The sequence below is a fragment of the Asterias amurensis genome, chromosome 13 (genome assembly GCF_032118995.1).
Source record: "Asterias amurensis chromosome 13, ASM3211899v1".
NCBI classification, from domain to species: Eukaryota; Metazoa; Echinodermata; class Asteroidea; order Forcipulatida; family Asteriidae; genus Asterias; species Asterias amurensis.
The window spans coordinates 7,106,441-7,122,197 of NC_092660.1; the positions used below are offsets into that span (position 1 = coordinate 7,106,441).

At 37.7% G+C, this 15,757-nt stretch overlaps 1 protein-coding gene across 1 annotated transcript in view; it reads right to left on the reverse strand.

Moving 5' to 3' along the window:
• Nucleotides 1–15,757, reverse strand: part of LOC139945861 (transitional endoplasmic reticulum ATPase) — a 34,799-nt gene continuing 19,042 nt past the window's right edge. The window contains exons 11-17 of the mRNA XM_071943355.1: nucleotides 15,269–15,476; nucleotides 13,401–13,528; nucleotides 9,802–9,980; nucleotides 8,514–8,643; nucleotides 6,027–6,185; nucleotides 5,464–5,621; nucleotides 1–2,453 (exon numbers count right to left, since the gene is read on the reverse strand). Of these exons, the coding sequence (XP_071799456.1) occupies nucleotides 2,339–2,453; nucleotides 5,464–5,621; nucleotides 6,027–6,185; nucleotides 8,514–8,643; nucleotides 9,802–9,980; nucleotides 13,401–13,528; nucleotides 15,269–15,476 (1,077 nt within the window). The 3' untranslated portion in view covers nucleotides 1–2,338. The remainder of the gene's footprint in view (nucleotides 2,454–5,463; nucleotides 5,622–6,026; nucleotides 6,186–8,513; nucleotides 8,644–9,801; nucleotides 9,981–13,400; nucleotides 13,529–15,268; nucleotides 15,477–15,757) is intronic.

Genomic DNA, 15,757 nt, shown 5'->3' on the forward strand with positions numbered 1-15,757 from the left:
TAACTTGGATTGCCAAAAACATATCATTTATTTGCCCAAAACACAATTATTTATGTTGCTTAAAGCCCAACTGTCAAATATTATGTAGGTGAATCGACTGTAACGTTAACACAGTTTGTATTAAATCCAGACAGATGTCACTACATGTACACAAAGACATTCATTTGTCACTGTACTCGTTAACTTCTTCAGATGTTTCAAAATTGAAATCATACAGATCAATATATACAGCTGGATGTTTCTGATGCTATAAAATACCAGCTATATCACCACCCGGTCCTAATTTCATGGCTCTGCTTACCGTAAGCAAAGAATCGACACTTACGGAATTATGTGCTTGCGTCAAGCGTATTTCACTGGTTAGCAGGAATTTTGGCTTGTACACGTGCATACTCCACATTACTAGGCATTCTACGCTTAAACAGATAGCGCAGAAATTCAGCGCTGCACGTCAGCAGAGATGGTGATTGAAGCGCAGAATTCGGCAGTATAAAGCAGGGCCATGAAACTGGGCCCAGTAAATCATCCAGCAAGCCTTTCGTGAATTTCCCAATATTTTAAGCTCATTGTATATGAGGAATAGTCACTAAATATTATCATCAATTAAACTTGACACATTTAATACTCAACTCTGCATTACTGCGGAACTATCTAAACATTGTCAACTTACTTTCCTAAAGTATAGTTTTTTTTAACTGACCAGTCACCATAACTATTTGCAAGGAGTAAACATTTTATATGATTGTAGGATTTGTTTAGGCTTGGCAGCCACTAGGCGGAGAGTAAGTCTTAAACATATTAATACATGTAATCTTTACAAGCAATAAGGAAAACTTTTAATCAAATTAACTTAACAGAGCACAGTACAGTAATGGCATAATGTTCGAGAGGAATAAGATTTTCACTACCAATAAAGACAAACTTAACAAACATTTAATGTTCAGATGGATAGTATAGGACTCTTTCATTTCCCACAAATTTGGGAAGAACCTGATCTTATGACTGATGAGGAAAACTGGTGCAATAATTAAAAGAAAATGAGGGCAACTATTCTACCCTTTTTAATCCAACTATAAAATCTTTACGGTTAAATAACTTAAAGATGCACCTGTTGCCATTTGTAAGAGGCATTCATGCACACATATATTAACACTCCAGCTAACTTGGTGACAACAGTAAGCGAGTTAAATATGAATTGTTCTAATGATTGAGCAAAATATTAACAAATATTTTAACAAAAGAAAAGTGATCAAATTATAGCCTTTCAATTCGATGAGACCAAGAAACTTCTTGGTTATTACTGATGAAGAGTTACATGACACATATTCAGACAGTCTTTACTTTACAAACCTCATTCGTGTGCAACCTGCGTGTCCACAAACCTGCACTCAAATTCAAGCATACAAATATTCCTTCTTATTTTGCTAGTTAATAATGAGGTTTGGGTTGTGTTGTTGTTCTTGTTCAGCTTTGGTAAGCTGTTACTTGGTTTAATTGTTCTCTTTAATTATAGTGCACAGGTCTGGAAAAATGTGTTTTTGTGAGCAAGATTTTTCTCAGACAAGAAATATTGAGATGCTGATAAAAATAAAGTTCACACAAGCTTGTATAAAAAATTGTCATTTAATGACTCTCTCCTAAAGACAGGATGGTTTGGAATTTGTCACTGTAAAACAAAAAAGTTTTCCCAAACTGTATTGGAATAGTAACATTTTTGATGGTATCATTTTCATATGGTTGTGTTGGTATTGCGACATTCATTAAACAATGCCTTAAGATAACATTTCTTCACAAATAGATTAATTGAGAGAAATACCAAATTAATAAAATATGAACTAAGTTATACCCTTTTGTTTTTCGGGGGGGGGGGATACATGTTCTTAAATTAAAAATGAATAATTATTTTGTTTTGTATCAACATTGTATGGACGACTATTTAATAATAGTAAATTGCCTGTGTGTATCTCATCATACAAATTAAGTAAGTTTTGATCCAATTAAACAAATCCTTGTGATTTGTATCATTAATTTGCAAATAATACAGCTCAGCATCTTCAGATCCCTAAAGTTATAGATAATCTAGCTTGTAATGATCAGTATCATAAACAAAACAAACAATAATGAAGTGATTATTTCTTTTAAACATTCAATAAAGCTTGACTTTATCACATGCATTAGTATGCACAAGCGAATTATCAATTTCAATAGCTACATCTAAATGATATGATAAGATGTGTAAAGTTGTTTACAACAGCAAAGACTTGTTTTGTGTTACGTGAACTGCATTCTCCTGGTGGGTAGCAGGGTTGGTGTAAGGGTTGATATTCATATATGGTTATTAACTGTATAAATCATCATCTCCATTGTCATCAGCATACAGTCTTGGGTCATTTCCCGATCCAGAGCCTGGTCCTGGAGCTTGCCCTCCACTTGGTCCCTGTTCCTCAGGAAAGCTGACAAATACAAGCCAAGTATTATTATTCATTTGGCATACACACAAGACACTCTACAATGCAGAGCAAGACAATAATCTAAATGACACAGGAACGTATAATAGAGCTGGGGCCCAATTTCATGAAGCTGCTAAACACAAAAATTTGCTTTGCATGAAATTTTTGCCTTGATAAAAACAGGATAAGCAGCTGAATACCAGTAACAAGTAATATGCAACAAATGGAAATTTGGTTGGTAATCCTATTTTTATCAAGGAAGATATTTCATACTAAGCAAACTTTCGTGCTTAGCAGCTCTATGAAATTGGGCCCAGAACAGCCAGCAACACAGTGACATGCCAGGAAATAAAACAGTTAACCTAATAACGGTGGCCTGGAGGCCTTTGTTAAAAAAACATAGAGAGAAGTTGAAAGTATATTATTTTAAATACAGCAGAAAAAGGGGAATAATTATTATAAAAAAATTGCACAAGAAAACATGGATACGTCAAAGCGCAAAGTTTAAAATTTCAGAGCGTCATTTTGCGACGCATCGCACAAAGTTTAGAATGTATTTTTTGCATGTATAGGGAGCGTGATGCATTGACATTCACAATACGCACTGTGTAATAAAAACAGAGGAAGTATAGGATATAAACAGAGGAAGCAGTATGTTTTTATCCCCTTAGTAGTTTGATCATCTGATTGGTGGATTAGCGCGTACTGGAAGATAAGGAGCAATAAAGGCACAAAGAGAAGATAAAAATATACATTTAGACTTACACAAAATATACCAGCATCAAATTCTTAGACATAACAAACTCATCTAAATATTACTTAATTGGAGTCTATTTAAAGCATTCAGAAAGAACCAAGGTTGTAGCTACCACGGTCGGAGCCGGTCGGCTATCACCGGCCCCAGCTTTTGCCGACCGGGATCCAACAAAAAATATCAAACTCCGACCGGCATAAATTTATGTAAAACTGTTTTAAATGCCATTGAAATAAGTGAAAAATAAAGAAAACAATCATGTAAAACTCCTAATTAGATGTGTATTTTAATTCTGTAAAAACAATTAAAACCATTTTCTCTCCAAAACCGCGATCTTCTCCGTGATTGTTGCTTAAAAATAAGCCGCTTGAATGCTGCGAGTTCATGGAGTACTAAAAAAAGCACGCACAATCTCCGGCGTGCGTGTAGTATCCATGATGCACAAAACCACATGGTAATACTCACACGGTCACCCACTGGTTCATGCACATAACACACAGTCTTAACCAAGATTCCGCACGCTGTGAATGGCCATTGATGGCTGTTAATAAATCCATATTCATGATCTTCTTGGCTAGCCTTCTTCACAACACACGTTCACGAACGGAGTAAAGAATTGGCGAACGTTGTGCATCACGCCTGCAGACTGTATGCACAATGCACAGCCTTGGAGGAATTCTAGTAACATGGACAACTTCTGCCAACAGAGGGCGTTGCGGGCCAAAGTTCATTGAATTATTTCTCGATGTGTGTTGTTGACCGATCGTTGAATCACGAAGATTTTGTTGCAAACGGAGATCAGAACATGTTCAAAACAAACAATTCTCAAACAACAAGTTCATTCAAATGGTTGTTGATAATTTAGGGCATAAATTAAGAGATAAAGTCGTCCAATTTTAGGGACTTCACTTCCGTGTTTTTTTTAATATTTTTTTTTAGTTTCAATTTTGTTTGTACCATACATGCAGCAGGCTAGTGAAAAAACCTGCGGGCGATCAAGAATTTTGGTTGACTCGTCCGGCGGGCGGTTGAAAACAAAGTTATTCTGATGGGCGGACAATGTTGGTGGAGTCGTCGAAGTTGCATTAAATTTTTATTTAGAATTTTATTTAGATGATTTTCCTGTCTATTAATACTTGTTGAAAAAAAAATGAAATGACAAGAATCAATTTTTGAGTTTAATGAATGCACTTCGTTGAGAAATTGTCAATGAATACAACTCGGTGAAACATGGCTTGTCTATTTTACTAATGTGCTCCTTTTTGAAATGGAATAGTCTAGATTTTGCGGCAGTGATCGGACATGTGTCCCGTCATCCTGTGTCTCTGAACTTGTCTCTCCTCTCTGCATTGCCTTCTGATGAATATATGCAACTGCAAGCTTTTCAATTGATAAATTCAACACTCAAAAATTTTGCCTAGTAGTCTACCTACCCTATTTTGAGATGGGATTTAAATCGTAAACAGAATATTAATTTTATTTATTTTACCCTAACATTTTACTTTAAAACTTAATAAGTATTTATTTTCGATGGCTCCTTGGACATGTTTTTTCCTTTGACAATGGCTATGTCAAGGCACAAATAGGCAAGAGGAACCCATCAAAGCTTAAACAAAACCTAAAAATCTTCAGCTTCCAAAGACGCTGCCCCTTTTGATCCCACCGGGTTGTGAGGCGCTACGCTGCCCCATTACACCCACCCTCTCGACCATGCTCTCGACAAAATTAGCCGGCATCCAATTTGCCCTAGCTACAACCTTGGAAAGAACAGCTAAATATCTTCTTTTTTTTCCATTTAACTGGAAGAATATTAATAGATTTGATTAATCTTGCCCATCCTTTTCATTACAATGTGAAATGGAATGCTTTAAAAATAAATCAGATTCAGCTACAGTTATTCCTCTAACATTTAGGGACTCTTAGCAAGCTTGGCTCGGAAGAATAATTTCCATTAACTTCACACCCCTCCCCCATTCTCAAGAGAAAATAGTGTGAAGCCTGGTTCATACTTCCTGCGAATAAGAAACAAATTTTGATGTAACAGGGTTTTTCTCCCAGCGAGTGTTCACAGAAGTTGAGCACAAGGCAACTGTTCCAAATTATTTGTTGCAAATTTGTGACATAAAAATTTGTATCGCATTCGCAGGAAGTATGAACCAAGCTTTAGACTTACTTCAAGAGATGACAAGAACTTTGGACAAATAATTGACCCCCCATATATGAATGATTACTGGAGTACCATTTGACTTTTGAACTTACCTGAAGCTACCACCAAACCCTCTACTCTGCTGCAATGTCTGTGCAAACATTTCATATTTGCGAATGTCATTGTCACTGACGGATCGCCTGGCAAACCTCATAGCTTCCACAAAGTGTGCTTTGGTAATCTCTGGAACTGCATCATCTTCGTCCGTTTCCTGAAACACATTAAATTGATATAAACAGTAATAAGAGACCAATAAAAGAACTCACTCTGTGGTAGTGTAGTTAAAAACGATCCAATAGGCTAAAGTAGTAGACCCAGCCAATTTTCTACCTTCCGCCAACATAGTAGTAAAAAAGTAGGACAGTTATTTTCAGACCTGAGAAGTCTCCTGAAAAATCTAGTTCAACATGATATGTGATTTTTAAAAGAAAACTAAACTGTGTGATACGGCTTTACCAATGAATGTTTTTGTTATAGGTTAACACTCCCAGCTTTCCCTCCAACTTCTGTTGTTATTTTTTTAATACACTGAAATAACCCTCCCCAGGGTTATGGGATCTGTTCCAAGTTTCGAAAAAAAAAACAAAAAAACAAACAATACAAAATAATAATTTACCATGTCCAGGTCGGGGTTTTCGGCAAGCTCTCTTTGTTTACGGATGTCAATCTCAATACTTTGACGGATAGCTAGTTTACAGGCACGCTGACATATCTCAGTCAGATCAGCACCGCTGAAGCCATGGGTTACTTTAGCCAAATAAATCAAATCAACATCCTGGCAAGATACAAAATAAGAAACAACTACTTTAAGGCAGTGGACACTATTGGGAATTACTCAAAATAATTATCATCATAAAACCTTACGAGTAATGGGGAGAGGTTGATGGTATAAAACATTGTGAGAAACAGCTCCCTCTGAAGTGACGCAGTTTTTGAGAAAGAAGTAATTTACCACAAATATGATTTCAAGTTAAGAATTTGAGGTCTTGAAATCAAGCATCAGAAAGCACAAAACTTTGTGTGACAAGGGTGTTTTTTTCTTTCATTATTATCTCACAAACTCGATGAACGATTGAGCTCAAATTTTTACAGGTTTGTAATTTAATGCATATGTTGAGATACACGAACTGTGAAGGCTAGTTTTTCACAATAACCAAAAGTGTCCACTGTCTTTAATTTGCACAAGGAGAGCAGTGATTATTGTTAAAGACCTGTCGTCGACTAACTTTTGATTAATCTTAGGATTAGGAACGAGTTTAGTTCCGCATCGATGGACATAAGAGCGCATTGAACCCATCCTAAGTTAAGACAAGTTAATCATCCAATCATAGGATTAATCCCAGCGTTTTGTGAAATCAGCTGCAGTATCCGCAATCTATTAAATAAATAGATCACTAGATAAGTAAAAGGAAAACAAAAATGGGGAAAAAAAACACAAACATCAATGTATTCACTGCTTCAAAACAATGACTTCAGACATGAAAGATGAAAACTAAGTGCTTCACCAATTTCTCAAAAACCGTATAAATTCAGACAAAAATATTTCAAGAGAAATGTTCAATCACTACAATCTGTGTACCATGTAAGTAGTGTGTAAATCTGTGAAGTGCACACCATAAAGTAAGGAAAAAAGCTACCAACAGTTGAAGCAAAGATTAATTCAAAAACAATAGGAAATTCTAAAATGTTCTGATGTTGTCCCTAAATGTCTCCCTTTTCAAAATATATCAAAGGTTATGCAATCTTGCACTGTTAAAGTCACTGGACACCTTTTGTAAATGTCAAAGACAAGTATTCTGGTTAACAAGGTACTGTTACTTTCTCAGAATATATATACTACCAACAGCTCTCCATTGCTCATTACCAAGTAAGTTTTTATGCTAACAATTATTTGAGTAATTACCAACTGTGTCCAGTGCCTTTAACATCCGACATCTTTTGTTAATGTGTAATGTCACAATTAAATAACGGTTAAGCTATATAATCAGTCTAACATCGTCACATTGTTTTCTGTCTGCAGGGTAAGGAAGCCAGGGCAGACACAGTGGGGAGTTCTGCCCTGGGGCAAGTCTGCACATTCATCACTAATTCCACATTATCTTTGTAATGCAGTGTTGCACATGACACGTTTGGTAATTGACAAAGACTAGTATTCTCACTGAGTGTATCCCTACATATGCATAAAATAACAAATCTGTGAAAATTAAGACTCAATTGTCATTGGAGTTGCAAGAGAACAATTAAAGAAAAAACACCCTTATTGCAGAAATTTGTGTGATTTCATAATAAAAGGCTTCAGGCCTAAAGCAAAATAACCTCTTTTTCAAAAGCTACATGTACTTTACTTCAGAGGGAGCCGCTTCCCTCAATGTGTTACACTACCAACTGCTCTCAATTGCTCGTTACCCAGTAAGTTTTTATGCTTTTAACAATTATTTTACATAGAGTAAATACCAATAGTGTCCAGTGCCTTTAAGAGAAGATATACCCCTTTTAGGGAAAGAGGCCTGGATTCGATTTTACAAAGCAGTAAGATTCATCTTAAGATGAGTTGTCAATATCACCATAGTAATTTACATTGTGATTTCATACTTAGCTTAGATATTAGGATTGATACACAATAGACCATATTGAATATGTCACTGTTCAATTATCTGCCCTACAACATGGCGTCTGTGGGCATGTGTGTGCCTGCATGTGCCGTAGAAATCAAACCGGGAATGCTGCATGCTTTATTGATGTGCGCATTTGTACACGAATACAGTTTGCCCCCCAAGATGGTGACTTTAATAGCAAAAAAAAGCCTCTGTCTATTCAAAGCTATCAGAGTGATATAAGACCGTATCCAATAACCCCTTGTTATATGAATGTTCGTGAAACAAATAATTTTTAAGTCCAACTTTGATGCCCACAATAACCCCTTTGTTGATATGAAAATGGCCAGGCCACGTACATCAATGAAGCACTCAGCACTCCTGGTTTGATTTCTTTGGCACACACACACGCTCACTGACTCCATGTTGTACAGTGTTGTAGGGCAGGTATTTGAATGGTATGTCATGTTCGATAGGATTTATACACATATAGGTGGGAGAAATTTTACCTTGGATACAGGTGACTTCCTGAGGTTAGCTTTAAGGATTGAAACTCGAGACAGCTCATCAGGAAGAGGAATATAGATCAGTTGATCCAATCGACCAGGGCGTAATATGGCTGGGTCTATAATGTCCGGCCTAAATACAAATGAAAAAAACATTTTCAATCACGAAAGTTACTGTTTGTTGTTTTGCATATATTTATTCAATAATGGTAATTACACCTGTATCTTTTCCCTTGGAAAACAAAGCTTGTAATTTTAGCATCAGCCAGTAAATTCATAACGGACAAGTCCGCCAGTCTTTCTCCCCCCCCCCCCCCCCAAAAAAAAATGTGAAACAAATAATTAAAATGTTCAAATGTTGGCTTTGAGTCTGATAACTATTTCTCAAGTTAATCACCCATAAGACAATGAGATTTATCATCATTAATGCTTGGGAAACTTTTGATGGGGCATGAAGGCCCTGACCAGGGGCAACAGAGGCCACGTCCTTTTATATGAATGTTCGTGAAACAAATAGTTTTTAAGTCCAACTTTGATGCCCACAGGCAAAATTTCACCTTTTGTGACGAATGTTTAATTCCTATTCTGTATACCTTGAATTAATTTCGAAGCTGAAATTCAAAATGCAATTCGGTCAGTGGACCGCATTTAAAAAAAAAATGTTTTTAAATAAACCATAAACCATTAAAGACAATGGACACTTTTGGTAATTGTCAAAGACCAGTCTTCTCACTTGGTGTATCTCAACATATGCATAAAATAACAAACTTGTGAAAATTTCACCCCAATCGGTCATCGAAGTTGCGAGATAATAATGAAAGAAAAACACCCTTGTCACACGGAGTTGTGTGCTTTCTGATGCTTGATTTTGAGACCTCAAGTTCTAAATCTGAGGTCTCAAAATCAAATTTGTGGAAAATTACTTCTTTCTCTAAAACTACTCCACTTCAGAGGGAGCCGTTTCTCACAATGTTTTATACTACCAACCTCCCCCATTACTTGTTACCAAGTGAGGTTTTATGCTAATAGCTATTTTGAGTAATTACCAAGTGTCCACTGCCATATGCCTGATCAAAGGCACGGTCACACAGGCCTCGCTAACGAGAATTAGAATGAAAACGAGTATGTTAACAATGCACGCCCATGATTGGTTTAATGATCGTGGGCGTATTCTATGTGGAGCAGTTCAACCAATAGAATGCGTTATATTTGCGCCGTGATCCTCATCGTCATTGTTGCAGTGTGACTCGGCCTTAAGTGTTTGGAATGATCATAGAGTAGGAAAAGGTACCTGTTGGTTGCACCAATGATGAAGACATTCTTCTTAGCTCCCATACCATCCATTTCTGTCAAGACTTGATTGATAACACGGTCAGAGGCACCGCCAGCATCACCGGTATTACCACCACGGGATTTTGCTATGGAATCCAACTCATCAAAAAACAACACACATGGGGCAGCTTGCCTGGCCTGTAAACAAACACACAAAGCAATTTAGTTTGACAAGAAAAAATGTGACGGGCTCTGTGAAAATGAGTCACAAGTGGGAAAATCATCTTATTGGGTTTTATAAAAAGCTGAAAAGAGCATACAACAAGCCTAATTTTGACATACCTTACACATTTGTGTGATGTTTGGTTCAATAGTTATGACCTTTTTTGAAAATCTGAAAATAACCCATACTGGGGAAACAACCTGTTTAATGAAAATGTCACCTATTGGTGTCTAACATGTCTAAGGGATGAACAAACATAGCCCTGGCGGCCTTACACTTTCGTTTTGTACTACAGTGACGTCCTGGACATCAGGGTACATTTCTGGGGCGGAAAAATTTCACAGCTTCATAACTCAAATCTTACCTGCAAGAAAGCACCAATTTCAACAGATTCACATTCCATGGCAGCATTTGTTTTTCTGCGGTGGGTTTTGATCGTCATATATTTTTCACAAATCCGTCATTTTCATGAAATATGCAGCGTTAAGGATTTCCCATTTTTGTTCGTACTCTCACAGTCTGCCGTGTGTACGCAAGACGCACGACGCGCAAATTTTGAATTGTGTTGTTAACGCTGTGCAGTCAAGATACGGTGACCAAGAATTCATGCGTCTAAGCTTGCATCATGCGTCTTGCACGCGAATGTATACGCGTACGCACGACAACAGACAACACTGTGAGAAAACGATCGAAACGGGAATTTTTAAACGTTGGAAGCTGCATTATTTCACGAAAATGACGGATTTGTGAGGAATATATGAGGACCAAAACCCACCGCAGAAAAATGTATGCCGCCATGGAATGTGAATCTGTTGAAATTAGTGGCTTGTTGCAGGTAAGATTTAAGTTATGAAGCTGTGAAATTTTTCCGCCCCAGAAACGGGCCTCAATAGTTAGGACTCTGTTCCTGTGTGTACAGAGAAAGAGTCCTATATAGGGCTAGAACAAACAGTACATGTTTTTTTCCTTGGGTTGAAACAGTTTTCTTAAAGATAATCAACTCCTAAAGTTTAGTATAATTGTCAAAACTTATCAGCAAGTTAAAGCATGTTCTTTGAAATATGGACCATTTTGTGAGTCTGAAATTCGGACCCTGACATTTTCATTAGTGAAAGCTATTTTGTTTAATCATACAATTGAGGTTGTTAAATGGTCCATATTTCAAAGAAGCACCCTTAACTTATCAGACAAAAACATAACCTTCAATTTTATAGACCATGTAAACCTTGTTTACAATAAGTGTGACCTTGTACATTCTTTTACTATTCTGGCAGGCACAATACTGCACAGGTCATTTGGGAAAGTTGAAATTTTGTGTCATAATTTCCACATAAATCCAAGAATTATGAAAGTAAAAGCTGGACTTTTGAGATATGCACCCTTTTTTTGTTTTAAAAACTGATAAGAACAGGGATGTGATTGCTTGTCTTAAAAAAAGCCTGAAAATTTAAACTGTCTGGAAATGTGAGTCCTATCATTGCGAGCGCAAGCTCGCCCCTTACGGCGTGGGGTCCGGGGCCCGCCCAAGGGCCCCGGAAAAATTTTGAAGTCTAGATGCTCTGTGGTGCATTCTAAGCTTCCTTAGAACACCTTCCTTAGAACCACTTTTTATTGCCCACTTCCAGTGTTTTTGAGGAGAAAGAACAAAAAATCTCAAATATTGCATTTAATTCAGCTGGGAAGCCCTTGTTCAGAATGAGTATAACATTGAAAATAAAACACAAAATCATTGCCAAATTTGCTCTGTGTTTAAAATAATCTGCCATTTCCAGTGGCAGACTTCTCTTTGCGTGTAAAGGGAAAAGTGAAATCATACATTGTACTTGTTGTAAGCCTTGGGTAAACAGACCCGGAGGTGATGGTGTCATCACGCATCACAGTAAGTACCTATCACTTTTCTAGCCGCGGTCACTAATTTTTCATAGCAGTTAGCACTGATGCAAATGAATCTCAAGTCCATCAACAGTGCCCGACTCCTCCAGCCAACTCCAGCGGAATTTATTTTGAACACCTTTTTCCAGGTCTCGAACTGATGGGTCTCCCCTCGGCAAAGTTTGTTTCGACGCAGCCATGCCGATGCGACTGGCTGACGAGACAACAGTCATGACAGTACGAATCCTCAAAACAGTCGTACGTCGTATGGATTGTATTGGTGTGGCCACACGTGGACAGACATTGGCTGGCAAATGCTGCCATATTGTGCACGCAAACCAAAAATAGAAGCTCCAGCGCAGCGTTGATCTTCGTTGCTCTACTAGCATTGGCGACGCGCAATTTCTAAATTGTTCGTGCATTTCGAGTTTTTTAAATTTGCGCAGTTATCACCATGCGTAAAACCACCGCACATTGCGCAGACACAAACCGAGGTCACTGCTACACATTGAGTCTGTTCCCCCATTCCATTAATACGCAAGCACAGCACACGCGTTAAAGGAACACGCCTTGGATCAGTCGAGTTGGTCTTTGAAAAGCGTTTGTAACCGTTTTTTATAAAATGCATATGGGTAGAAAGATGTTGTAAAAGTAGAATACAATGATCCACACAAACATGCCTCGAAATTGCGTGGTTTTCCTTTTACCTCGTCGACTAACACGTCGGCCATTTATGGGGGTCAAAATTTTGACTCCCATAAATGGCCGACCGTGTTAGTTCTCACAGTAGAAGGAAAACCACGCAATTTCGAGGCAAACTTGTGTGGATCATTGTATTCTACTTTTAAAACATCTTTCCAACCATATGCATTATATACAAAACGGTTACAAATGCTTTTGTTTTGACCAACTCGTCCGATCCAAGGCAACGTGTTCCTTTAATAGGAACTAGACTTGGTGAAAGAAGCACGCTCCTACCCAGTAAAAACAACAAACCGTACGGGTCCAATGTGAGAACGATCACAACTTATGCATCTTCTTAGCGTCATTTAATAAAAATCCCGTCCGACCCAGCGCTCTGTTTCCACCTCGTTCTCATATGGCAATACAATTTAATGTAGAACGTTCATCGTAAAACCAATTAAATACATTTCGGCATGCAAAACTCAACATGAATAATTAATTAGTACAATCTACCCCCCGATTTTCTCAGCGGATTCACATGATTCACGTTGGTTGACTTTTTGAGTCGAAAAAGCCAGAAATCCGGCAAAAGCCGGAGAAATCACATCCCTGTAAGAATTAGACAGTGCAATCTCCATAAAATATAAGGTTTTATGATTTCTCCCATTAGGCTGTGTACAAATTTTGCCTGCAGGAAGATCAGGCTCTGTGGCTCTTTTGTAAACATGTGATGTCACAGGTCACATCATCTATATTCTCACCCGTAACTTATGGCAGTAACTACAATAAACTGTTCAACGTTGTTTGTAAAAACATCCAGAAAACAAATGATTACTGACCTTGTCAAAAACATCTCTGACATTTGCTTCTGATTCTCCAAACCACATAGTGAGAAGCTCTGGTCCTTTGATTGAGATGAAGTTGGCCTGGCATTCATTTGCAATAGCCTTGGCTAAGAGAGTTTTACCTACAAATACAATCAAATTTAATATGGATTATTTGTGGGTTTTATAAACAAAAAGAGAGCTGAATAATCAATTGGACACTTGTAAGATCTTTTGCAACATTAAAGGCACTGGACACCTTTGGTAATTGTCGATGACACGGTGACGTAATGTAGGTTGACTACTCAATTAAGCTGTCCCAGACCAAACATGGTGTATCAATTGTATTAACGAGAAATTGAGTATGGGAATGGAACCTCTCGTTTAATGATTTTAACATAGGCCTCTTTTCAGAAAAGCCAAGACTTCACAACTTCATAGAGATACCTCATGAAATTTATACCACATGCAATTTGAGGTTAAATGTCCCTTTACCACAAAGTGGCCTCTCAAAGTGCTCACTCTTTTTATTTCTACAAGGTTCGTAGAACTATGTTCGAAATACGAGACCCATTTATTTACATAGACCATATATTTGAACAAGGTACTGTTGCTTTCTCGGAATGTTTTACATTACCAACAGCTCTCCATTGATCTCCATTCCTCGTACCAAGTAATTTTTATGTTAACAATTATTATTGTTAATGTGTAATGTCACAATTAAATAACGGTTAAGCTATATAATCAGTCTAACATCGTCACATTGTTTTCTGTCTGCAGGGTAAGGAAGCCAGGGCAGACACAGTGGGGAGTTCTGCCCTGGGGCAAGTCTGCACATTCATCACTAATTCCACATTATCTTTGTAATGCACTGTTGCACAGGACACGTTTGGTAATTGACAAAGACTAGTATTCTCACTGAGTGTATCCCAACATATGCATAAAATAACAAAGCTGTGAAAATTTTGACTCAATTGGTAGTCAAAGTTGTGAGAGAATAATGGAAGAAAAAACACCCTTGTCGCACCAGTTGTGTGCTTTCAATTCCGGACTTCAGCTGAGGTCTCCAATTCAAACATTTTAGTGAGAAATAACTTCTTTCTCAAAAACTATGTTACTACAGAGGGAGCCGTTTCTCACAATGTTTTATACTATCAACAGCTCCACATTACTTGTTACCAAGTAAGTTTTTATACTAACAATTATTTTGAGTAATTACCAATAGTGTCCATGCCTTTAAGGTAGGAATGCAAACATCATTCCAACCATAATGCTAAGTAATTATACAAAGTATCACAAATATCCATCCCCCATCCTCCTTAATTGTCGGACTCAATTTCAAGTTAATCTGTTGTTAGAGGTTTGTGAGACACCTTCTAGTCTCTAGAGGCTAAGGTTCTCTTTCTGCTGATCTTACACACGTCACCAAACAAAAAGAAAACTTTCTCAGGATAAGGAAAACCTTGCATCAAATGGAGCTCAAGTCAACTTTCTAATTAATTACTTTACTTTGAAAGTTCCAAATGAATAAACAGTTAAAAGACAATTTCAACATTATACTCTTTTAGTAGAAACGGGGCCTAACTTCATGGCTCTGCTTACCGTAGGAAAATAATTGGCGCTTACGGAAGCAAGGAATTCCGTGCTTACGTCAAACGTATTTAATGAGTTAGCAGGATATTCTGGCTTGTGCGCATGCATACTCTTATTACTAGGCATTCTACGCTTACACAGCTTGCACATAAGCGGAGAATGGTGATCGTAAGCGCAAAATTTGGTAATCAGAGCCATGAAATTGGACCTGTTAGTGCGATTTACTCAGGAAACCTGATAGTAACTATTGGAGGGTTACAAGAGTGTTAACTTGATGAATGATAGCATACCGCATCCTGGAGGTCCGTAGAAGAGTACTCCACGGCTTGGTGTCATTCCAAACTTGAGGAATTTATCTGGATGTTCCACAGGGTACTGTACTAACTCCTGCAACTCCCTCTTCACACTCTCCAGACCACCGATGTCGGTCCAGTTTACTGTTGGTACCTCAACCACAGTCTCACGCAATGCACTTGGACTACTCTTACCAAGGGCAAACTGTAATTAAATAATTGAAATCAAATGTTAAAATACATCCTCTGAAAATGCAACTCTGAAGGTTACTTATATACAGTGTTGTAGCTACACCAATTTTAGTGGTGGGCCCTCAATCCAATTGAGTCAATCAAGGGGTAGGATTGGTGGTTAAACAACATTATTAAATTTTAGATATAGGGCCATTAATGCAATCTGGGGGAAATCTGTGCTGGGCACACAGTATATTTTGCTCAGAGTGTGGGTGAAATTTGTTAGTTCAAGGATGGCCCGCCGGGCAACAC